This window comes from Abramis brama, assembly GCF_963993115.1.
Source record: "Abramis brama genome assembly, chromosome: 3".
In the NCBI taxonomy this organism is placed as follows: Eukaryota; Metazoa; Chordata; class Actinopteri; order Cypriniformes; family Leuciscidae; genus Abramis; species Abramis brama.
In genome coordinates this window covers 42050212-42077012 of record NC_139965.1, presented here as the reverse complement: position 1 = coordinate 42077012, position 26801 = coordinate 42050212, and the positions used below count along the sequence as shown (strand labels likewise).

The window sequence follows — 26801 nt, the reverse complement described above, 5'->3', positions numbered from 1 at the left end:
GGATTTTTTTTTTTTTATAGGCCTTCATCCGGCTTTCAGAAATACTGTGGTGAAGTCTACATTTAAACTTTAACCTAATTATGTATACAGGAAACTATCAGGATGGAAATAAATAACTTATGTTAGCCATGGCTTATTTAGGGATATGGAGGTAACATGCATGACAACTAATTATGATATCTGATGTTTTATTACCACAAAACATCACACAATCTATAAAGTAATTTGGTAATTTTGTGTTTGTGCTGTTGCTTTCCCACCAAAAATGTTGATGTCACTTCCTGGATTAGTTACAGGTAGCCTATTTTACAAAAGACTAACAGGATGGAGCATGAAATGAAGGACACAGACAATATTAGTGAAATGATGATTACTAATTAAAACAATATTCATGAGGTAACATGTTTTGTTTGAAGCATTTTAAGAGAGAGAGAGAGAGAGAGAGAGAGAGAAACACCTTAGGAAACACCACAGTTAGAAGTCATTGAATAGCACTTTGAAAGCAACATCTGCTTTAAACCAAACTAAAGCAGAAACAGTTTTTTAAAAAAACATCCATGTATGTATGATACAATATAAGAATGTAATATAGGAATGTATTACAAATTTGTTAAGAATTTGTTTTGGTTTTCTCGTTTAATTCTTTATCATGGTGGTCGTGCTGCTCGAGCCCCTACCTTTAAATGAAGACTCCATAATACTATCCCGTGCATTGTGTGTGTACTCATTCGACAGCTCTCTACGTATCGTCCGAATTCTGTCCGGATCGGACCCCACGTCGTTCCCGGTTTTGGACGAGTTTCTACGAGCAGCGGCTGACATCCCGTCAGAGTTCCGAATGACTGCGCGCTCTGCTCTCGGTCACGCGCTCAACGCACTGATACCATATAAAAGCGCACAGGTGGCAGAACTGATTTTAAGAGCGTGTTACATCATTACAAGACTGCTGTGAGTGACTCCTGTTGTCCTTCTTAACGGTGAAGGTGTAGAGACAGCGAACGTCCCGAAAAACGTCTTGAAAACAGAGGCAACAAGTCCATCTCACGCCTGTCGGAGGTGTGTTATGTGATTTTGGCTTTAGTAAGTTTTTAAAAATAAATGTGACCTTGACACGCACACGTTTTAGCAAAAGTTAATAATCACATACTGAGTAAACAATCAGTTGAAAGAAGCAAAGTATCGCTGGGGGTCCGTATTATGAGTGTAAACTTGTAGGTGTGTCTCTGTGAATTTGGATGAACTCAAAAGACTTCAGAGGAAGAGTGTCAGCATTTTCCTTTCCTCTCTGGTTGCCTGGAATGGGGAGTTTTAAAACCCTTTAATTGTAGGCTACTTTTTAATGGATTCAATACAATTCACCAAAAATCCTGACAAAAAGTTTAGATAGCAGTGTTACTTTGCCTTTGAATCAGCTCAAACCAGTCTGGCCATTCTCCTCTGGCATCAACAAGGCATTTTCATCACAGAACTGCTGCTCACTGGATATTTTCTCTTTTCCAGATTATTATGTAAACCCTTTAAAAAAGCATTAAAAAAGCACTTTAAACAGAAGAAGTGTGGAAAAGCACTACTTCTGCGTGTTTTCCAAGCTCTAACAGTCTAGAATGGTGCTAACAAGATCATGGGTTTGATTCCCAGAACTGAACATGCATTAACTGATAAAATGCACCTTCAATGCAGTGTCAGTTTGTAAAAAGTCTGCCAATTAAGTGTAAAAATCCTCAAATGGTAGTTTTTTATTTTTGGTCTGTGCAGCTGCCTTTAAACGAGGAGGGTATTCTTTGAAAAACAACAAAAAAACAAGTCAAATGTAGAAATGCCAATTATTATTAATCAGTCCTTTGTTTATATGTAATGTCAGATTTTCTTTTTATTTTAACTAATCACTATATATTTTAAATTCAATAGGGTTTGACGTTTCTCCGTGTCATTATTCAGATAATCAGTGATAATCCAAATCAAACGTTTGTTATTCAGATTGTCTAGTGGTAATTGTTACTTTTCTCCGCACTACAAGGAAAACATTGCTATATGGCAACGCTGTACCACAATGGAAAAGTAGTTTTTCTATAAAATTATGATTTTCTTTTTAAATGCACATTTCTTTTAGAAATTGATATATTTATATACTTGGAACTCATGCAAGCCAAAAATAAGTAGATCCCTATCATTTAATCCCTATCATTCCCTATCTCACTCTCATCACATGAAAGAGCTAACTCTGCACTCTTCCTATTGCCCTTTCCGTAAAATATTGCTGTATTCATTTTATGAAAAGAAGAAATAATTTAGTTATTTATACATAAATACAGCTATACTACAATAAACACTTCAAATAAATAAATAACTGCAATCATATTGTTAAAGCTATATTTATAAAAAATCCCAGTGGGGAAATACATTATTGCAATTCACTATGGTACAGCGTGGCCATGTGGCAGCATAGCCTACCTATTTTTCCATAGTGGTGTAGCTTTGCCATATGGAAACATTGATATTTTCTCAATTTACTGTGAAACTATGTTAGACAAAGTTGATTTGTGAATACATATATCTAATTTACTTATCAAAGATGCTGAAAAAAGATCCCCCTTGAGAAGAGATGTTTAGAAATGAGGTAATAGAGCACTTTCTGGAGCACTTCAGCCGGTGTCTTCCGTGTAAGGGTGACAGTGGGAAAGAGTGTTTTGGAGGGACATTCAGTCATTTACGTCATGTGACTTAAAAAGAGCACATCATTGGCTACGTTAAGGCCTGCCCTTTTAATTCCTATAGTGCAATATATTGTATTTTTTTTTCTGAATAACAAGGAAATGAGTAGAAATTAATTGTTGCCATATGGCAACTCCGTACCATAAAGGGTTAACCGCCTCCTGAGGTTTGAATGGGGCATTGTGTTTCTGAAGCGCCCTCTGGTGGAAGCTGTGTCTCATTGGTTATTAGTTCGCAAACATTGACATCATCCTGCTTGCTGTTTTGATAAATAGTCTGCAAAACTGACATGCCAACAATTTAACGTTGAATTAGGATTAGAATATGCTTTAAAAAAAACCCGTTATTTTCGTGAACAAAAATCGTTTTTCGACCAACAGAAGTTCATGCGCCACCGTTTAAGAGTAACGATAAGTTAACCAAGATATCCAAAACATTAATGCTGTTTTTTTTTTTATCACAGTAAAGAAACCGTACAATAACGGCAGAAAAAATAAAAGCACAGCGAAAGTATACGTAATTGTCTGAATTATGTACAGTAAAGCTGGCAGTTCTTGTACCTGCTTCTGCTGTGTGTAGTGCGCATGCGTGTTGTGTGTAATTACAGATGGGATGGTGTGACTGTGAGTAGCTTTCAGACAGCGGGACTGCCACACACTGCCTGCGGGACAGACCGCGAGGAGGACACCGGCCGCGACCAGTGTCAAGAGCCAGTCGCTGTCATCTTAACCGGCCTGACCGAGCCACATAAGTTACACATTGAGCGGTAAGACTCAAAACATTGTGGGAATTTCTGGTCTCGCCGCTTTATATTTAAGCAGCTTTGGTGGAAGAAATAGGCGCGTCCATGTGACAGTTTATTTCAACTATTGTAACTTGAAATTACAGTGAGCTAGTCTGCGAATAATCACCCGGTTCAAATCAGTAAAATAAAACTGAAACACATTTAAAACAAGTTTATAGTGAGATATGCGGGATGTTATTGTCCTTAGGGAGCGGACAACGCTCGCGACAATAGTTGGCCAAATTCTTTATCACGTTCACTGTAAGTTACAGACAGATAGTGCGTTTATTTTATGTCAGCTATCCTGCTGTAAATACACTAACTTACATAGAACGTTAAATAAATCAAGTCATCTAAGTATAAAAGATCTGTGTAAAATAGAATATATAAAATAGTTTTTGATGGCGACTGCTGTCAACGATAAAGGGTGTGTCTCTATCTGTCCTGAAAACAGCAGCACGTCAACGTTCCCTAACGTGTCGTTCACGCGAGCTCTGACCCGTCGACTCTCATTACTTTCTCTTTCAGTTTATGCCATAGATGCTCTCGTTGTGCTACAGGTGTGTTGGCAAATAACACGGACATTTTTAACACGGATATAATACTTAGATTTTAGATTAAAAAGTATACAACAATTAGCTAAGTTTTACAGTCAGTATATTAGGCTAATTATCATACAAAATGACACTGCTGTCACTATACTTGGCATGTCATGTCAATTATCTGGAGCTTCATGGTTTAGTATAGGATTTATTACAGACATGATCATCTGTAACTGAAGTGTGCTATAGTTCATATGTTTTTTATATATTTTATAATATATAAATTGCACTAAACTGCAACTTAATCATTACAAATGTGTAATTACAAATATATTTAAATACGTTACATACAAGTTTCAATAGAAATTACTTTAAAGTATGTTTTAGTTTACATAAATGCTTGTCAGAACATTCAACAGTACACTTTAACCATATTTCAAAGACAATATAATTATGAAATTACATATAAATATGTAAGTTCTACTTAAGTGGTTCAAAAAAAGCACAATTTGTTCAACTAGTTGCATTTAATATGTGTAAAATATAAAACATTTTTATTTAATTGCAATATGCAATTAAGTGTCTGAAAACATCACATGCAGATCACACTCAATTATATTCTTTTAAAGTGTAGGCTATTATTTATGTAAAAAGTAGGCTACTCTTTTTGGAAGTATGCTAAATTATTCTTTTTTCACAAGGGTTTGAATCTGGTCTCTATGTATACTTGTTGATTTAAACTGCTGGGGTTGGCTCTGACGCTTGCTTTCTTGAACATGAGAGAATAAACAGTGTGAATGTGATGATCCATTCATGCTGAGTAACTGTCTGGTTGTGACCGGCTAGTCCTGAATACAATGTGCAATGCTCAATTCATTAGTCACATCAGCAATACCTCCATATCCATGTAAGAATAAAATGACATGACAATGACAATAGAATGGCAATTGCATGATCTTGCTAGTCAATAGCCATTGGTTAGTTTGGACTAAAAAGACTTGATGCGGTTTACTCAAAAGAGTTTAACTGTCAGCGATCAGATAATGTCATTGTTTTCTAGTAGCTTTCTATGTGTTCAATCAATAACACTCTTCAGCATAGAGGAGATCAATGCAGGACCAAAGCTTTAACTCATAAATCCATTAACAATCAAGTATGACCTCTGACTCGTATGTTCTTCTAATGTGGCTTTTCAATGATCTGTTGGTGTGAAATTGTTTTATTGTTATCAAATGTAAATGTGCAGTACACAACCATTCAAAAATTTGGGGTCAGTTCAGTACAATATATTTTTTGAAAGAAATTAATACTCTTATTAAGAAAGGATGCATTTAATTAATCAAAAGTGACTGCAAAGACATTTATATTGGTACAAACAATTTCTATTGCGAATAAATGCTGTTTCCTATTCATCAAAGAATCTTGAAAAAAAATTATTATGGTTTTCATGAAAATAAGAAGCACAACTGTTTGCAAGATTGATGGTAATAAGAAATGTTACTTGAGCAGCAAATCAGCATATTAAAATGATTTCTGCAGGATCATGTGACTGAAGACTGGAGTAATGATGCTGAAAATTCAACTTTGCCATTACAGGAATAAATTACATTTTAAAATATATTAAAATAGAAAACCGTTTTAAATTGGCATAATATTTCTGTCATGTGTGTGATGGTAGCAGCGCACAAAGAACACGAAAAGGATGTTAACAACAGTATTTATTAGACTATACAAAACTCAGGAAAACACTGGAATAATCACAGGAACAACATCACACAATACATAAACGAAAACCACCGGAGAAACTGAAACACTTAAATACAAATGGAGCCAAATGAAACACAGGTGAAACTAATCAGTACCTAAAGCGTAATATCATACAGGTATAAATTCCTTTTTAAGTTGATTATTAAATTGTTTAATTAAGGTTTATACATGTTAGTTTCAATGACAGAGTTCAAGATAAATCTTTTCATTACTACTGGAGCTGCCAGTTTGCTAAGTTTCAATTTTCAATGATTATTGATTAACAGCAAGCACAAACTACGGAAAAGCGGCAGCCCTTCCGGCACACTCAGTGTCTGAATTCACTCACTCGTTTTCATTCACTCCTTCAAGTGGACTATATTAGTGGAGTAATGTAGGGAATAGTGAATGAGGGTATAGGGTGCGATTTCAAACACAGCTAGAACTCAAACTAAGGCATAATCAGTAACTTAGGAAACAGAAAGGAATCACAGGAAGTAAACGGAAGGAGAACAGGAAATAAACAGTCCACAGAACAGAATAAACCATAGATATCATATATAAACGCACGTGGCGGCCATCTTGCCACAGACAGCTCGCTCTCTCGTTTAATGGTGCATGTACTTTTAAATAACCATAACTTGCTCAATTTTCGGTTTGGTTTGTTATAAACGTCAGAGATGTAGTTATGACACTGCATATACACTGCATACATATGAATAATTATAACATACATGTTCAAGCATTCGGAATTATAGCCACGTTAATAACGTTTGTAAGAAACCAAACCGTTTGTAAATCCGTCAAGATTTCAGTGAGATAAGAGGATTTGTGTGCGTGCTGATCACTCACTTTACATTAAGCCTGCCTGTGACAAGATGGCCGAACAGTGATGCCGGAAGTGACTGCGCCATAAGACATCTAGCGTTTATATATGATATCTATGGAATAAACCCTAACAATTTCTCAACATGACTGTTTTAACTATATTTTTTATCAAATAAATGCAGCATTGGTGAGCAAAAAAAGGCTTCTTTTAAAAAAAAAGACAACATTGGGAAGTCTTACAGACCCAAAAGTTTTGAATGCTGGATTCAAGACCAAATCCAACACTTACTTTTCTTTTTTTTTTAAGATGGCTGATGAAGAACTGGTGAAAAAGATGTTACGGGCAGTTCTCCAGTCCAGTAAGAATGGCGTGTCACTGTCCGACCTGCAGGTTGAGTATAAAGACATGACGGGTGAGCTCATACCGTATAAACAGATGGGATATGCCACACTGGATGCCCTCCTGCACAGCATGCCTTTGGTCGTGAAACTGGATAAAGGGCAGTGTGGAGAGGTAAGACTCTCACTTACCTTTTCAAATACACTAATTATTCAGCAGGTAAATGTGAATACTAAAATGTTAAATGGTTAAAAACCCATAGGTGGTGTGCCATGCTACCACGGGGAACGAGATGACCCACATTACTAAGTTTGCGGCCCGTCAGCGCACGGCAAAGAAGACCGGCCGACCTCAGATGGTGAACTGTCAGATGAGAGTCAAACTTGCAGCTCCTCTTGTACTGAACGGTGAGACTCGCATCAGTTTTGTTTATTTCAGCGGTGGACCGACGCAGCACTTCTTGTAATGTGATAGCCAGAAGACATCATATAGATGATGTATGCTAAAGGTTTTACTTTAAAGTACATCAGAAATCATTATGTTTGAATAATCTTTTGTCGTGCTTTAAGGAAGTACACTTATTTTGATGTATTTACTGTCATACTAAAGTACTTGATTATAACTGTAGTGTGTTATTCAAATTCAAATTCAAAAAACTTTATTATCTATCAACCAGTGATAGAAATTTGTCTTAGGTTAAAAGGCTCACATATATACAATACAATCACAAAACACAATTAATACAAAGAAAATACCGCACAAATATGAAAATAAATATTTGAGATTCCATATTTGATATATTCCATATTTGAAATATTTGATATAACTTAATTCAGTTAAGTTAACACATTTTAAATGTGCTAAATTGCAACTCAATCATTACAAATGTGTAATTGCAAATGTATTTAAAATACATGACATACAAATTTCACTAGAAATCAAGTATATTACGTTTTTTTTTTGTTTTTTTTAATATATTTTAGTTTATAGTTTTGTTGCACAATTGCGACTGTAGACGCATCACTTCTTTTAATGTGTTATCCAGAAGACATTATGTAGAGGACATCATCTAATGTCCTGTGCATCTTGTGTCTTTTTTGGTTGTGCATATGGCCTATTTAAACTCCTCTGAGGATGTACTAAGAATAAAGCTCTGCATTAGATCATTCAGATCTAACAACAGTTTGCAACTGTTCTGGGAACTGCAAACTCACAGTCAGCTCCGGCATTTTCAAACTCACGCCGTCCCTTGATCAGTTGCTTGCCATGATACAGCAGAAAGCCGGCATCTGTATTGACCTAGAGAGAGAGAAAGCGGGAGAGAGAGGGAGGTCTGGAGACTGCGGTGTTGTGGAGAGGTACAACAGAGCCTGCGTGGCTGTTCAGGGGAGGATTGTCTGAAACGGGATTTATTTTTTTCTTTCTTCCCTCATCTGTTATTTAATGACTCAACTGCCGCTGCTCTGCCTGGTTCTCTCTTCTTAGCTCACTGTCCGCTGTCTTGTAGAAACTATCAGCCTGTGGAATCTCAGGAGGGCTGTAGACAGTGATAAAGGTGTTAAATTGCTGCCACCTCTCCATGCTAGGCCGGTTGGACGTCTCACACTTTTAGAAAGCAGTCAGCTGGAAGGTATGATGTCATTCTGTTACAGTCAGGTTAGTGGTATGATGTCATGCTGAATGTATATGAGACAATATGGGTTTTAAGTCATAGTCTCCGGTTGACTGATTATGTAAATGTACTGTTGTTGCATTCCACATGCTTTGTTTTCAAGAATGTATATAGAGGAGGGTAATATTTTTGATAATGTGATAATGCTGCTGTGCAGTGGGTTTCCAGAAACTTCATGGTTCTTTTGTTGGAGAATGTGCAAAGTAATACCTTAGATTATCGGATAAAGTGCACTGATTGTTGAGAAGCACACTGAGATATGCTTGCTCTTGCTTACAATGCTGTTTGATTAAAGGTATCAGCTAGATTTAAGCTCAACAAAGTGACATAGCTAATGTTTTTATAGTTGGTCTGATGACTTTTAAAGGGATATTTCACCCCAAAATTGAAAAATCTGTTATAGTTTAATCTCCCTCATGTTGTTCCCAACATGTAATGTATGATTTTCTTTCTTCCACGAAACAAAAATGAAAAATGGAGCACAAAAGGAGCAAAAGCACCATAAAAGTGGTTCATATGATTATTCCAAGCTATATTACAGGTTTTGTACCAAACAGACAGATATCTAAGCCATAATTCACTGAAAATCTTGCCATTCACCTGACATAGGCCTAGCTCTCCTTGATGAGAGAAGCAGTAATATCTGATTTGTGAACAATTTGTTGTTTTAGTTCTTTGGATTTTTTTCAGTGAATCCATTGAACTGGTTCACTAAACCAGCATGAATTGGTCTGTTCTGGTCTCAGGTTACACTCCTATCACCCATTGGAGGAGAAGATTTTGCATCCAGTGTAAACACAGTGTGATATCCTGTAATAATACTGGTTTAATGGCGGTATGTTGACAGAAATTGTTATTACAAGCAAGAAAAGACACTAAGGAGGCAGTTTCTATCATACACTGTAAATGGGTCACAGGACACTCAAATTCTGTCATAATTCTGTCTTGTGGATGGGGCCTAATAGACCCAAAATTCTGTGTATTATTTTGAGCTATGATTATATGTTGTATAATGCTTTTTTGATTTAGATATTGTCTCCTTCATAGCAAAGCCAAGGACATCTCTGAGACAGCCCGATCTTCGAGGACGTGTGGGGCGAGGTGGAGGTCGTGGAGGGGGTCATGGAGACACTCGCACAGGAGGCATGAGGGACGCCCAGCCTGATGGGAAGGGCGGCAGACCCCACAACACCCCCCCAAACACACCCACAAGGAAACCCTCCCTTCCTTCAGAAAGGTGAAAGACTCAAAATAAAAAAAAAGCCTGTCAATTGGAGTTGATAGGTAAAATTTATATATATTTTAGCCAGATTAAGAGATTAATTAATAAGTAATTAGAAAGACAATGAAAAATCATATATTGAAAGATTCATGTACAGCTGATACTTTCTTACAAAAAAACATTATTTCAAGTAAGTGCTCCCATTGTGTGAGCAGCATTTTGCTGAGCAAGTAGCTGAGAATACAAATCAAGTCCTAATGAGTAAACAGAAATGCCAAGCTCTTTATTTCTTCACAGACTCTTAATTTTCCAGTTAAGCAACTGGATGTATCTAGCCGTTGATGCTGTCTGATTTAATTGGCAGTAACAGAGCATTTCAGCATTTCAGTGTTGTCTGAACCCAGTGCTTGTTCAGCGATCGAATGGAGGGTGTTGTCTGTGTGTGTGTGTGTGAGAGATCACTTCAGCCAAAAATCATTGAGAGCAAACAACTGACCTCACTCTTTAGAATTGTGTTCTGTATCGCTTACTGTGGCACACACACAATGGCTGTGAGGGTACAGACGAGGGTGGCAGAGTTAAGCGGTTGTACTGGGGTTTGTTAATCCTCCCTCCATTCTCTAACAGATTAGCCATTCTAAACCAGTCCACAATGAATCAGCACTTTCCCTTTGGTACAGAGTGAGGGGGATTTTGGTTCATCTGACACCTAGAATCATATGCAATAAGACCTCCGCACCCCTGCTTTATCACGCTGCAGCACTTTGCCAAAATGTCTGCTTTTCACCATTGTATTTGTTGTATATTGCTGCTGTCCGTTGAGTTTATGAAAACTGTTCTAGGCTATTGTGCTGTATTCGGCCGACCAATTCATTAACGATTAGGAGGATAACCAAGCAAAAATTAAGTATTAAGTAGTATTTGCTGTAATAGTGTTATTTCTGTAACATAATGCTATTTTGCATTATTTTCCTCTCATAGCTTTTAAAGGGATAGTTCACAAAAAACAACAAAAAAATGTTCATGTCATTCCAAACCTTAGTGACTAAAGTTGTATATACAGTGCAATGCATAAGTGAATACACCCATGCTAAAGTTGACTAAAAAGAGGAATAAAAAATCATATTTTGGAAATTGAACTTAATGCCTTAATTTAAAAAATTAGGAAAAATCCAACCTTTAAGGACACCAATTTTCTTTGTGAATGAATAATGTATCGTAAATAAATAAATGTTCTTCCTTAAAATACATGGTGCATAAGTGAGTACACCCCTATGTTAAATTCCCATAGAGGCAGGCAGATTTTTATTTTTAAGTATTTTTTTATATTTTTTTTTTAGGATACTATGCATCCTGATAAAGTTCCCTTGGCCTTTGGAATTAAAATAGCCCGACATCATCACATAGCCTTCACCATACCTAGAGATTGGCATGGTTTTATTTCAGTTAGCCTAATAGCTATTTTGATTTGCATTGAGAGATGATCTTATGGAAAGTACCCCATGCCAATCTCTAGGTATGGTGAAGGCTATGTGATGATGTGGGGCTATTTTAATTCCAAAGGCCAAGGGAACTTTATCAGGATGCATAGTATCCCAAATTTTTTTTAAAAAAAATACTTAAAAATAAAAATCTGCCTGCCTCTATGGGATTTAACATAGGGGTGTACTCACTTATGCACCATGTATTTTAAGGAAGAACATTTATTTATTTACGATACATTATTCATTCACAAAGAAAATTGGTGTCCTTAAAGGTTGGATTTTTCCTAATTTTTTAAATTAAGGCATTAAGTTCAATTTCCAAAATATGATTTTTTATTCCTCTTTTTAGTCAACTTTAGCATGGGTGTATTCACTTATGCATTGCACTGTATGTAATATATGTATTTAGGGGTGGCGTTTAAGATAGTCTTGATATATCTTTAAGATAGAAAGTCTTGTATACATCACCAGAGAGAAATCTGTCATTTCAGATTTCTATAGTTAAGATATTTCCATTAAACATTAATAGGTAGTTATTATTTTTTTAATTAAACATACAAGGATGAGTCATTCACAATAGCAAACAAAACAATGAGTTTTGTTATCGACAAAGTTAATATGCGTAAACAAATATTTTTGTTAAATTTGCTGTCTCCAGCCTGTTTCCATCCAATTGGCCCTTTACCGATAAAATGGTGTGCGTAATGATGTCATCCCTAAAAAAAAAACCATTGTCGCATAAGTTTTATTGTATCGCTAAAAAAAATCGGCCCTCAAGTCATTTCCATACATAATTAAGCATATATCGCATTATATTGTATCTTTCGCATCGCAAATATTTTGTAAAATGCAGAGAGTAATGAGACAATTGAAATTCGCCAGTTTACCGCTTACTATTTTCAAGAATAATAGGCCTATTACTAAATTAGTAAATATTAATCAGAAGATCACGGCGAAGTGGGACAGCTTGTCTGTCAGGACTGCATGTCACTGCATTTAACAATTGCCGTCTTAACAATTCTTAAAATCGTTTAGAGCTTTTTGGATTCAACCTACTTTATTTTTCTTAAATTTATTTTAGATAAAATTATATTACATATTAATAAATTGTATTTATAATTTTTTTTATTAACAAGTGCCATGTTTGTGATTTTCATTTGTCAAGTAGCCAGATCTTGCCCATGAAATCGTGATGCAGATTTACAAGGCACTATATTTTCCTTCCTATATTTATCATTTTGAAACAAAACATTATTATATATTATTACATTTTTTGCATAAAATTATTTTTATTAACAATTGACTTGTTTTCATACTTCGTTATAAAGACTATTTATATCAATACTTGATCAAGCAATATTCAGAAACTGGTGTAGTTAGCTATTATTTTTCTGATTAATTTTTTTTAGATTGTAAAAACAGACAAAATTAATAAAAAAAAGGAAGAATGATGTTTGAGAGGTAACATGTCTTATTCTTACCAATAGTAATTAAATAATTTAATATACAATTATAATTAATATAATTTTTAGTGGCCTGAGTAAAAAATATGGACTGAGGTTCCTTCTTTTGGACCAGAATCAGAACTGGTTATTTTTGTCCATCTATTTAGGTCTGAGTCTGGTTCTTGGCTGTTTTCTAATATTGGATACACTCCATCAACAAATGAAATCTTGGGGGAAAGATACTAAAAGCCGGCTCACACCAAGAGCGATAACTATAAAGAGAACTATAAAGATAACTATATAAGTGTCCACACCAGCGGACGCTATCCTTCTGTTTATTCTAAGCGTGCTCTGCAGTTTAGCTCTTTAAAGCAGGATGGACTCTGATTGGCTGTCAATATTTTTATTGTTCATCAACTGGAAAAAAAATCATTCAAAAAAAAGTAATGCCAATGATATCGTTCCTCTCAGTTGTGTTGTGGACTCTGCTATTCTTTTATATTTTTAAAGATTTTTAGAACTATATCTTTATCGTTATAGTTATCATCATTGGTGTGAACGGGCCTTAAGTTGTAATCTTGCAGTATACAAGTATATAATCATTATCGTATATAATCGTTCCAAAAGGGCATCTTTTATCAACAAATTTATATTTTACAGATATTACCTGTCCTATAATCTCTTGTTTTTTTTTTTTTTTTTTAGATCAGACAAAAGGATGACCCTTCCCTCCAGATTTCAGAAAGAAGTCCATACCCATCTCTCCCGAAATCCACAGCAGAGCTATGGTGAGTATATGTTAGGTGGAAAAGTGTTAAATATGCAGACCGATAAACATTCTTATCCACAAGAAGCTCCTTTAAAGGTTACAATTATACTGGAGTCCATAGCAACTTCCTCTCCAAGAAAACATTCCAGGCATGGGATATTCATTAAGGATGAAAAGAAAACAGTCATCTTCTGTCTCAAGCATGAAAAAGCTCCTGCTGTTACACAGAGGGACATCGCAGGTCAACATGCATTCAGTTCTGAATTCTGATGTTGCTGTTAGTTATATCTTAAAGCGATAGTCCACCCAGAAAATTGTCAGTAATAGAAAGTCATATTTGTCTGAAAGAAAAAATGACCTTTTTATGGGGGGGATCAAAATATCAAGCATCTGTTTATAGTTTTAGTTTATGGTTTGTCAATTCAGAATTGTTACTAAGCTGCAACATTTATGTTGTTGATATTTCTAGCTTCTTCTAACCTGAATGAAAACACAACTCCAGCAAAACCCAGACTGCCTCATTCTGCGCCTTACAGTCCCAAGCTGGTGCAGTCCCGTCTTAAAGAGGTTCTTAACAAGCACAGCAATGGCCTCTGGGTATCCAAGCTGCCTCAGCTTTATCGAGAGCATTATAAACAAGATCTACCCAGCGAAGCCCTTAAAGATCTGGAAAATTGGACTCACATTTGTACTGTAAGTTTTAAATATATCCTGATTAGCCCAAGTCTGTCTGATGCCTTTAGGGCACATTAGTAAGCATTATGTATTATTAATTGTGGAATTAAAGGGATCAAGTCATGAGAATCTGTTTATGAAATTGCAAAACGTAAAATGTCCTCGCCAGACCAAAAAGACCATGTATTAAAACTAAATACACCTTTTTCACACCTGACTCGTTTGGAGTGCTTGTTTCAGAACTTGGCATGTTTTCTCCCTTCACTTCGGTTTGTTTAGGAATATTTAACGCGGCAATCACACTTGGATCCGCACCAAAATAATCAGTCCAAGATCACCTGAACAAGGTAGCCTCGTTCTGATTTAAAACAAACTCTGGAGCAGTTCTCTCGTAGTGACATAGCAATCCAACTCAACAGACTAACCAAACAAGCTTTATGCATTATGTAAAAAAACGGCAGTGTCTAATTCTGTGGGTGAGCACATTACTTAGCACATTACTGCTTCATCTTAAAATGTCCAATACGGGTGAAGAATGCAAGAATGCTGCCCTAATTTCTGCTCTAACTGATAAATTATATATGATCTAAATATTAGAGTGGGAATCAAGGCTTATTTACATGTATACTGTGTATGTGCATATGTAATGACAGCTAGTCTGAGCTAATATGTCAGTCCATCTTGGACAGTCTGGGACAGTTTTGCCTACATGTGACATGCATAAACACATTTTGAGACACTCTGAAATGTTGCCTTTAACATAACATGTAAACCGAATAAAGGAGACAAACTATCTACAGCAAACTATCTACAGGTCTGAAAACGTCCCAAGACTCAAAAACATCATTTTGAAATCAGAAATCCAAACCCAGTAATCCAAATCCCACATTTCCTTGTTCTGTTGTTGATCCTGGCTGTGATTAGCACTTACAACTCTACACATTTTGGGTCAGAGAGAGAATGGAAAAAGGTCAGGAAAAATAAATTGACTATTTTGGCTCAAAAAGCTCAACTAACATTTAAAAAATTTTTTTTAATTATAATACATTAGCTCTGTGTAGTTAGTCCTCGGAATAATAATGCTGTCTTTTTGTTTGGTTTACAGGTTGAGAAACCATGCAGCAGCAAACCTCAAGAGTTGCTTCTGTACCCTGCTAAAGAAACTAGCCAGATTACACCACATAGTGCTGCTACACCCTCCACACATGACAAATCCCCGTCTCATCACAAAAAACCTCAGATTCAAAGACCATCTTCCACCGCCAAATCAAGCTCTCCGGCGTCCCCCAAGGCTCTATCCGCGGACCTCAAGCAGAAGCTTGGAGAGCTGCTCTTGAAATACAGCAGTGGTCTGTGGGCCCACGCTCTGCCTAAACTATATCAGGACACATATAAATGTAAGCTACCAGAGTTTGTGCTGGACCACCTCACCCTGCTTTCAGATATTTGCACGATTGACTACCCCATGCCAGACAACCCCAAAAGAGCAATTCTGTATGCAAAAGTAGTGGAGGATGAGAACCGTAACCAGTCAGGATTGTCTGGCTCAGAGACGAAAGAGACAACAGAGCTCCGTTTGAGCAGCCAGACTGTTCCCCCTCTTGTCATCCCTAGAGAGGAGTACCCTTCTGTCCTGGTGGTTGAAGCAAGTGACACAAACAACGTCATTCTTAGGTGCGTTTTAAGGTCACAATCCTTAAACAGTTCATGAGAGTTGTGACCCTTGTCATGCCTTGATAAACCTTATATAGAATTAGAAAACAGATGCCATTGTTACAAATTTTGCATTTTGGCAGTAAACAGAGTGCCACAGTTTGGTTCCTCAAGAAAAAAACAAACACTTTTCTGCTTCAAATCAAATTGGTAATAATGTTTCGATTAATCTCAGAAGAGGCTGGATTGGATCAGAGCTTAGAATTTTTGGAAAACCTGGGGAGAAAAAAATATGTTAGGGAACTGTAAAAGTTGGCGGCCACTGTTGTACTTACTGCTGTAAAGTGTGTGTGTGTGTGTGTGTGGGGGTTTATATGTAGGTACATAGGTGAAGGTTACTCCAAGGCGCAGGAGAAGTTAGAAGATGAAATGAGAGAGTTCTATGGGCAGGACAACACCAAGATGGTTCTGACCTCACCATTACCAGGTCAGCTGACTGCTGCACATGCTGAGGAAGAGGAGGAGATCATCCGGGCACAAGTGTGTGAGGTCATAGCCGACAAGGTCAAGGTGCGTTATTGAAGATCACAAATGAGTATTGTAGTATAGTGTAGTGGTTCTCAACCTTTTTAACTCCAGAGCTTCCTATTGTCCAAGACAATATTCAAAGGACCCCCATATAAGATATTTTGGGTATTTCTGATGTAATGACAAAGCTGCTTGTTTTCAAATAATTCCCATGACTTCCAGGTCTTGATGTCATACTTTTAAAATTCTGAGAGACAGTTGTTGAGGTATTTCATCTTGATTTTTAGCTGTTTTAGCTTCTTTAAAATCTTGTTTTTGTCTTATTAAAAATAATTTTAAGCTATCTAGTGACCCCCTTGAAAGTTTGGTTGAAAACCACTGGTCTAGTGCCGTTTACAGTGAATTGTTATGGTTTTCTGGTGAAGAACTGAGGCTGTTTTGATCTGTGAGAAATTTGTATAATATCTTTGTCATAAATAAGCTAATACTCTGTTAATAATTATTACTGCACTTGTATGTTGATGTTTAAACAGGTGTACTACGTGGATCATGGCTTTTCCGAAGTCATCAGCAAGAGCAAACTATTTGAGTTACATGAAAAGTTTTATAGATTGCCTTTCCAAGCCACCAAATGTAAACTGGCAGGTAAGATTTGCATTCAGAACTCCCTGTGACAAAATAGTTTCACATTTGATGTCAAATGTTGCTGTTATATTAATGTTTCAGGCTTGGAGTCATTCAGTCATGAGCAGGCCGTACTGAAGAGGTTTGAGTCCATGGCCACTGGCAAGATCTTATTGGCTGAGATATTAGAGCACGAGGAAGTGCCTCTGGTGGTGCTGTATGACACATCACAAGATGATGATATCAACATCAATGCTGCCTGTATGAAAGCTCTGCAAGACAGATCCTTAGAGAGTCCCTTAAAGGTAACCCAAAATAGAAGTGTGATATTACAATCAATATCAGTCTTATGCAAAATATACTGTGCTGGCATGTACACAAAGCTTGAAAATATTGTCATACAGTACTTATACTACTATAGTACTTATACCAATTATATCAACACTTTTGGAAAGACATTTGGCCAATCAAATTTGAGGACTGGATCTGCTGTATAATCAATACACTACCAATTTAAAAAATTTGGGGTTAGTAAAATTTGTTAATGTTTTTGAAAGAAGCCTCTTATGCTCACCGAGGCTGCATTTATTTGATCAAAACTGTAATATTGTGAAATATTATTACAATTTTATACATTTAAAATAAAATGTATTCCTGTGATACATTTACATATTTAGCAGACAATTTTAACCAAAGCAATTCCAAATATTTCAAAGCAATTCATCAAAGAGCCAACAATAATAGTAATACACAATGCCTGGTTTATTAGACAACTAGATTGGGAAGCAAACTAGAGAATGCAGAAAAGAGAAATTGTGTGTGTGTGTGTGTGTGTGTGTGTGTGTGTGTGGACATTTTACCAAGGACTTTGTAGGCTGAATTTTCAGCATCCTTACTCCAGTCTTCAGTGTCACATGATCCTTCAGAAATCATTCTAATATTCTGATTTGGTGCTCAAGAAACAGTTCTTATTATTTATCTATGTTGAAAACATTTGTGCTGCTTAAAATTTTTGTGAAAACCGTGATAATTTTTTTTCCCTTTTACTTTCAACTTTTGTAAAATTACAAATGTCTATACTGTCACTTTTGATCAATTTAATGCGACTTTGCTGAGTAAACTATTCAGTATTCATTCATATTTATTAGTATTCATTTCTTTCATAATCGTACTAAAAAAAATTGTAAGTTATATTTTTGAGCTTTTAACATATAAATAACATATACCGGTATTTGTATTCTGTCGTAGGTGAACAGTGCCTATATGAATGTGAGTGTGACCAGCGTTTGTTCAGACGGGACGATCTACTGTCAGGTGCCCTCCAGAGGCCTGACTAAACTCAATGAAATTCTGGAGAAGACTGAAAACTACTTCCATTCCCAGGTAACACAATTGCAACAAGCATAATCTCCATATGTGTAGATTCAAATATGTTGCTAGGGACTTCTTCATAGGTGGCCAAAATAGACAGATTGGGATTATGGGATTAGCAGGCGTCAAGTACATAATCCCTAGTAAATAGTTACAGTACCTGCTGGTACAGATTGTGTGACACATAACAATGTATGTATCAAATTGTTTTAAATAGTAATTGTTCATTGTTTACTGCAGTATATTGCATATCAGCACACTGTAGAGCAATGCCCATTTTTACGACATGTATCCTCCTGTTGTATGGCAGACAGGATATGCTCACGTATCTTTTTCCCTATGAAAGGTCACATCAGAGTCACTGGTTTCACGGCCTTTCTGTGGCAAAAACTGTTTGGCTCGATTTAAAGGCAAATGGTCCCGAGTGGAGGTGAGTCTGCTGTCAATTCAAGAGTGAAGAAAATATATATATATATTTTTTTAACAAGACCAGAGTTTAAAACAGTTAATGGCTACTGCAATTCTGTAAGTAAATCTCACTGTAAATGGAATTGTTCCCTCATGCATCAGGAATGCCGCTTTCACATTGTGTCGGAATTACTGACATTATGAGATGACAATTCAGAGATTTAGCTGACTCAGACATTTTTTAATTTGTATGTTACCACTCATAATGCCAAAATGGTTCTGTGTGTAGCTTTGTTGGTAATGACATCAAAATGCTGCATTAGTGCATAAATTAATCTCTTATACTACCTTTCAAATATTTGGGGTCAGAGTAAGATTTTTTTAAAGAAAACACAAAATCAACAAAATCAACTAAAAAATTCAACTAAAATGTTTGTTTGTTTTACTTCCTATTATCACAGAATCCTGACATTGTGTATCATGGTTACCCCAAAAATATTGATAATTAAACAACATTGATCAACATTGATAATAATAAGAAATGTTTCTTAATTTCTTCATGCACCGAATCATCATGTTAGAATTATTTCTGAAGGATCATGTGACGCTGAAGTTACTGGAGTAATGATGCCGAAAATACAGCTTTGATCACAGGAATAAATTTAATTTTAAAATAAATTAAAATTGTAAAAAATATTTCACAAAACTGTTCAAATAGAAAGCAGTTATTTTAAACGAACTATTTCACAATATTACTTATTTACTGTAGTTTTTATCAAATAAATGCAGCCTTGATGAACATAGGAGACTTCTTTTAAAAACATAAAAAAAATCTTACTGACCCCTAAACTTTTGGGCAGTTCTGTATATAGTATACTATAAAAATGACAAATCAAACATAAAAATAGCAAACTACTAATCTTTTAATTATTGAAGCCACTATAATTTTGTTAGTTGCATGATGGCGTAATGGTCAAGTGAGAGAAGTTCATAAAATTATGAGTTTCCTACCTGTAATTATGAGTTTGACAAAGACAGAGTCAGTGATCTCCTGATTATAGTAGTTCCAACATACTGTGAATGTCAGCGCAGCTTAAATTTAAATTCACTAAATCATTGTCTGGTTCCTCTATTGAAAATTATAATTATTGTTGAAATAATCTGAGCTGATCTCTTTAAACTTCCCTCAAATATCATTCCTGATAACTGTGTCCACTGTGGTTTTGTCCTAGATAACTAACCTGCACGGCAGCCGGGTGCTGGACATCTTGTTTGTGGATGTAGGCGTCCAAGCGTCGGTAGAGGTCATTGAGTTGAGAGAGATCCCCCCTTCTTTACTGCGTGACCTCATATCCACCCCGACCCAGGTCAGACAACAGCTAATGACGACAAAGTAGTGGTTTGTTCCAGCAGTTTTGGGTTATTTTTAGTTACATTTGAATTAAGTGCCTGAAGGAGAGTAGCTTGTTTGTAAACAGTCATTTTGTATTTTAAAAGGATATTTGACCTCAAAATGTCATCATTTACACACTCATTTACTCGTGTCGTTCCGAAATATGACTTTATGTTCGGCAGAATGTCCAGACTGCTTTTTTCTCATATTATACATGGCTGTCCATGAACAGCATTCACTTTCATTGTATGAAAAAATAGCAGCATAGACATTTTTCTATAAGAATGAATCAAACTGGTTTGGAGCGAAATGAGGGTGACTAAAAGATGACAGAGTTGTAATTTGTGAGTGAACTAGTTTAATTGTTAGGTCATTAATATGTGAGCTTGTTTGTCTGCCTCTTTCCCTATGTTTGTCCCTCTGCAGGCGCTGAAGTGTTGTTTGGCAGATCTGCCTGTGGGTGGAGGCTCATGGACTCCTGATGCTGTGCAGTGGCTGAGAGACATGGTTCTCCACTGCAGTGACTGCAGTTTGAAGGCCAGTTAAATACTAATGCTGCTCTGTTTTCACATTTACATTTCATCTCACTTTATTTGCACTTAAGATACAAGCATAAAATTGAGGCAAATTCCAGTAAAGGAAAAATGTGTTAAAAAAAGGTGCTTTTACAAAGTACTTTCCCATAAAACAAAAAATACAAGATGTATAGCAATTATAGAAAAAAAGGTAGGGAAAAAAAGATATACTGTATATATATTATGATATACTCTTATATAATTTAATTTGAATTATCTTTTTTTTCATATTTTAGTTTTTTTAATTTGAGTAATTATATGTTCTTGTCATTTTTTTTTTTTATTTATTTTTTTTTAATATAGCTTCAAGTAATTTTTTATTTTAGTTTTTTTTTCTTTTCATTTTAGTACTTTTATCTGACTTTTAACTTGCAATTGCAAATTTATTTCACGCAATGCTTAATTGCGAGAGAAAAAAAGATTTTATGAGAATAAAAGTCGCAATTACCTTTTTTAGTTTTAATTCAGTGGTGGAAACAAGCAGCTCATGAACCAGGAACCTTGACTAAATTAAGGATTAGCAGTTTGAAGATGATGGTTTGCTGTGTTTAGGACTGTATAATATATCTGGCCGCTCAAAGTAATGTGCATTGCAATGACACCTAAAAGAACAGCAGAAAAAAAGCACTAAAAACACTTCATGCATTTTTTTTTCTAGATCACTAAAGTGGATGAGAACAAACGTCTCGCTCATGTTTATCTTTTCACCAGCAAGAACTTCATTGACACAAGCTGCAGTTTAAACCAACAGCTGGCCGACTCTGATCTGTGGAACCACCAGAAGGATGTTTTCTTAAGCAGCCGTGGGCCTTCAAAAGCCCTCAACGCCCCGACAATCCATGCCACCATCCAGGCCTCCAGCCTCAGCACTGATAAAGCCTCACACACACCCAAGAAGATGTCATCACCGCTGGGGAGCCAGGGCACACCTCCAGGCTCTCCGCTTAAACAGCTGGCTCTTCCACCACTGCTGGAGTTGCCTGAGATTGGGCAGAATATGGACGTGTTTGTTTCAGTGGCGTGCCATCCTGGCCACTTTGTGCTACAGCCATGGCAGGATATGTACAAACTGGTGGTTTTGATGGGGGAGATGATTCTGCATTATAATAAGATGGAGGAGAAACCGTTTAAAGTGGAGAAGAACCAGGTTTGCGCTGCCAAGGTGGAAAACAAGTAAGTGTCTGCATTTGTGTGCATGTCTAGGTCAGGGGTGTCCGGTCCTGACGGGCAACTTTCCTGAAGAGTTCCTACACGCCTAAAAGTGATCCTGGTTCAAGTGTATTTAAAGGAAATAGTCTTTTATCGCGTAAAACGGTTTCACGAACAAGAAAAAAATGTAGGGCAGGATTTTATTTTGTCCATCGGGAATTGATTGGATTTTTGGACCATTGTGGTTTGCTATTGCTGTGATGTCATGTGAGTGACAGTTTGTTCCGCCCTCACGGCAGTAGTAAAACATCATCAGAGTAGAGAAGTCGTTGCAAGAGGAAGGGGAAGTTATTTTGTTTAACGATTACTAGGGCACATGAATTAAAAAAAAAAGAATGATGTGCATGGATAAATCTTTTATAATAAATTCTGCAATATTACATAAAAACATAAGAACTGTCAGTTTTGATTTCATGGTGACTTTAATTTGAGCTAGAGCTAAACTGTCCTAGGCTGGACACCCCTGGTCTAGGTAGACTACCAGCATAAAGTCTGATGTAAACCTTGCGCAGAGAGACATGGGGTATTTCAAGTGTTTTGTGAGGTCACGTGACTGACCACTCATCCTCTGTTTCATTCTGCAGCTGGTACCGTGTGTTGGTGAAAGGAGTTCTGACCAACGGTCTGGTCTCAGTGTTTCAGCTGGACTATGGCAAACACGAGCTGGTGAGCGGGACCCAGCTCCGGCCCCTCACCCAGGAGTTCTGCCAGCTCCCCTTCCAGGCCATCACTGCTCAGCTGGCTGGTACACTTCATTTCCTGTCACTTCATTTCTCTTTCATTTACTGAAAAGGCTTTTTTAGCTCTCAAAACCCAACTATCCATTATCCATTCAGAAGAGACTTTTTTCCATGATCCCATGCAGTTCCTGTAAATGTTCCTTCAACAATATTCAATAAGCTCTAATGATGAGAAAAGGCTGTGTGTGTGTGTGTATATACTCATACTCGTTAAAATGCTCCAATAACAACAACCGATACCCTGCAGCATGTGTATAGTGTTTGTGTTTAGACAAAAAAACACAGACAACAGAGAGCATAATGGGGATAAAAGAGAAGACTGTCTATGAAGTAAATGTATCTTATTAGTGGAATATTAAACAAAATATAGTAACACCTATATAGCTGTGGAGCTGCTAAGCGAAAAACTCGCAGTGGATTGAATGCGCAGCGGCACAGACGTTGAGTGAATCCCTTTTCCACAGACATCAGTAGAAAGTTTGTAGTTCAGTCGGATATGTAAATGGCAAAGAAAGTAAAACGATGCATTTATTACTAATGTTTAACTGACGAGAGAGAGAGAGAGAGAAAGAGAGCACTTCTGTTGAATGCTCTTGATTGCTGATCGTTCACTCAGCACCTCATTTGGATTAAAACTAAATCGTATATGTAAGTAAAACATGAACTGTTACGTGATTTATGTATAACGAGTGGTTCCCAACATTATAACAGGATGTTTGCAGGTCAAAAAGTTTCATGAACGCAAACATCCAAAGCGTGCGCCCTGAAAGCTGCCTCAGACAGCGCGCAAATGAAATTATCTTTCGCGTCTTGGGCTTGAACGGACAAATTCACACAAAATTATGTAAAACGTCCATCTTGGCGAGTATTCCGGTAAACATAGTCGGTTATATAACGTAAACAAAGAAAGTGCACGTACAATAGGGCAGGCTATATTGGATCCGTGCATTCGGTCTTAAAGGGACAGCAGCCTAATAAACCTGCTGCTACTGTTAATCAAAGTACAAAAGACAAAGTAATCACTCACTGCTTTTGACTGAATGACTTTTGTAACTTTATAAAGATTAATCGATATTTAATTTATACAGTATTATTTCACATTTGATTACTTTATTCAAATTTCTGTACCTGAAAACTACTGTTAGACCTACCTGAAAAAGCCCCAAAACACTGTTTATTTCATTTGTAATAATTGAATATAATTAATTTGCCCTTCTTTGTTCTATTGTATTTATTTGTGCTATTTGAAATGTGAATGTTCTTATTTTATTACTGACTGCTTGTCTATTAATTAGGCTAGTAGTGTATCAAAATTGTAATAGAGAATTGTGATGTTTCACTGGTGTCTAAACATTTGTACCACTGACTCAATCCTTAGCTCTGAGCCCTGCTGGAGCAGCTCTAAATATGTGCTGTGCTATTAAATGAAAGATAAAATATGATAGAGCAATAGAATGAACAGTGAAAGTAACAGAAGCTCATACAATACATTTTAGCAGGCTTAATTAACAATGAAAACAACTGAAGGAAATATATATTTACTAAGCAAATTAAGCCAACTAAAATTATTCATATTCTTTTGATTTCTCTACCCAATAATATATACAATTTTTTTTTTTTTTTTTACAAATGCAGTGAAAATACAGGTATCGTTATAATTTCAATATATTTTAAAATGTATTTTAAATTGAAAATATATTTCACAATATAACAATTTTTACTGTATTCTAGATTTTAAAAAAATGCAGTCTTGGTGAGACTTCTTCAAAAACATTAAAAGATCTTACTGACCCCAAACTATTCAACTAGAGTATATAAATAATAATAATAAAAAAAATAGTTTTCAAAAGTGTAATCAAGCTAGATTCTTTTAAACTGAATGAGTGAAATAAAAGACACCAGGCAATGGTGACAATGGAGCCAATGGAGAACAACACTAGAAGGAGAAAGGGAATTGCTTTTGTAGAGAGTTGACCGAGTATAAATGTATCTTTTCCAAATTCAGGCCACTTACCAAAGCACTTAACAGACTCATAAGTGCTTTCCCTGACTCATATAAGAGCTCACATCAGAACTGCTCCTTGTTTTCATGCATGCACTTTGAGAAATTCAACTATGACTTTTTACATACTGTTATGAAACAAAACCAGAGTGCAGTAGATCTAAAAGTGTGTCTGATCTTTCCAGGTGTGAAACCCAGGCAGTGGTCTGAGGAAGCCTCCATCGTGTTCAGGAACCATGTTGAGAAGAAGCCCCTGGTAGCTCAGCTGGAATCGGTGCAGGAGGCGTCACAGCCCTGGGACCGCAAGGTGGTGATCTTCTTGGTGGACACTTCACAAGAAGAACGGGACATTTGGCTGCATGACATCATGGCTGAACTCACTGATGAAATGACCAAGACAGAGTAGAAACTCTGGTCAAACTTTAGAGTGTTCTTGAAAGGTTCTTGTAAGGTTGTTCATTAGTATGCTATAAATTAAAGGTTTATTTTTCCAAATGTGACTTGGACGCAGATCTGCGCAAGCAAATGTGAATCATAGAGGTGAAAGGTTAAACTTTTAGACAGAAGCATTGCAATTTATAGCAACTTAAATGTTAAACTAGCAGGCTAGCAGCACCTTTCCATGCTCTTCGCTAGCGGTGTTAACTCTTGGTGAGAGAGTAGGTAATGCATTCCATAGGCTATTGCCTTTAACACAAAATAGCTGTGGAGATCCATCGTCAGTGAATTCATGCTTTCATCTTCTATGGGACCTAAAGTTAAATCATGATCACAGCTGTACCAAACCCTGATGCGATCAATCATTTTCCATAATGTATTTGAAAACTGTGTGAATACATTATGTAAGTTTGACTGTCCAGATGATGTGCTATGTGGAGGCATGCTTCATGCTTTTAAGTATAGCATGTTACAAAGCTGCCAGATTACTACTTTATGGTCCAAAAGAGACTAACAACGCACAGTGCTCTAACTTGCACAAAGCTGATAGTGTCATTTCAAAAACTGTTTACATGAAGACGATTTTTGGAGTCTAGATAGTGTAAAAGACAAGAGGAACGGCACAAGCCGTCCACGCTCTAGACGTATGTGTTTGAGCTCTGGTTTTAGCGTTATTTATTTAGCTTTTATTTTATTTGTGTCTTACTAACAGTATAGTGAAGGCATGGACTGTTTGGGGTTTGCTACAATGTGACCATCCAATGTATTTAAGGTATTTTAATAGTAATGGCATAGTTTTATTACCTGAATATGAGTTAGACTTGAAAGCTAAACCATTGTTGGCATGTAGAATTTCACCTGTGTTTTAACTACAGATGCAGATAAAAGTGGAAAAATCACTGGAAACAACATGAAATCAAAATTTAACCAATTTTCTTTATTAATATACCTTTTTGGTCTTATTGTGAATAAAAAAAAAATGTCTTTGCAATCTTTAATCAAAATTAAATAGCTTGTTCTTTCAGCTGATGCTTGGTATAATATATATTTTTCAGGCAGGATGACGATCTTATCATGATTCTTTTTCATGTTGGTTTTAAGGCTCAAGTTACTGAACAGTACAGCCGAACTAATTTCCCAATTTAATTTTTTTTTAGCCTTACAAGGTAACAAAGTCACAGACTATTTAGGCCAAAGTAGGGGTGGGCGATACGGCCAAAATATGATGTCACTTTATTTTATTGTATCTTTGTTATTAAAAATAAGAATAAATATGCAAATTACAAATAATAGGACAAATACAAATATAAGATACAAATGAAATAAACAGTACTTTAATTTTTTACGGCTACCGTAGGTGTATTTGACAGTATCATTCAAGAAATTGAATAAACAAATATAAAAATAAAACACTACATAGACTTCACTGTATGATTGAAATATACACTGATTCTTATTAAAGCTGCTAAAGTTATTCAGTCAAGAGCAGTGAGTGATTTTCTCGTTGTCTTTTGTTGTTTGATTAACATGAATGACACTGCTGTCACTTTAAGACCGAATACATTCTATATACTGACACGCATCCGAATTTTTTTACATTCACTTAAGATAATAAACGACTGTTTATGTTTGCCTTGTATT

At 36.2% G+C, this 26801-nt stretch overlaps 2 protein-coding genes across 4 annotated transcripts in view; one reads left to right on the top strand and one right to left on the bottom strand.

Annotated features, from left to right (window-relative positions):
* sh3tc1 (SH3 domain and tetratricopeptide repeats 1) overlaps positions 1 to 1179 on the bottom strand; it is a 28913-nt gene extending 27734 nt beyond the window's left edge. For both annotated transcript variants that reach the window (XM_084107799.1, XM_084107800.1), the window contains exon 1: positions 678 to 1179. In XM_084107799.1, coding sequence (XP_083963925.1) covers positions 678 to 822 — 145 coding nt within the window. In that variant the 5' untranslated portion in view covers positions 823 to 1179. The remainder of the gene's footprint in view (positions 1 to 677) is intronic.
* Positions 1180 to 3289: 2110 nt separating this feature from the next.
* On the top strand, positions 3290 to 26791 carry tdrd7b (tudor domain containing 7 b). Of its 2 annotated transcripts, XM_084109274.1 has the most exons (18): positions 3290 to 3478; positions 6920 to 7126; positions 7215 to 7359; positions 8460 to 8582; positions 9672 to 9861; positions 13481 to 13563; positions 14014 to 14237; positions 15325 to 15893; positions 16253 to 16442; positions 16934 to 17045; positions 17127 to 17329; positions 18273 to 18407; positions 18742 to 18825; positions 20036 to 20170; positions 20623 to 20733; positions 21430 to 21944; positions 22565 to 22725; positions 24908 to 26791. In XM_084109274.1, the coding sequence occupies exons 2-18, from the start codon at positions 6920 to 6922 to the stop codon at positions 25126 to 25128; spliced, it is 3408 nt and encodes a 1135-aa protein (XP_083965400.1). In that variant the 5' UTR covers positions 3290 to 3478; the 3' UTR covers positions 25129 to 26791. The 2 variants fall into 2 exon arrangements, with proteins under 2 accessions (XP_083965400.1, XP_083965401.1); XM_084109275.1 differs by lacking the exon at positions 8460 to 8582.
* Positions 26792 to 26801: the final 10 nt, after the last annotated feature.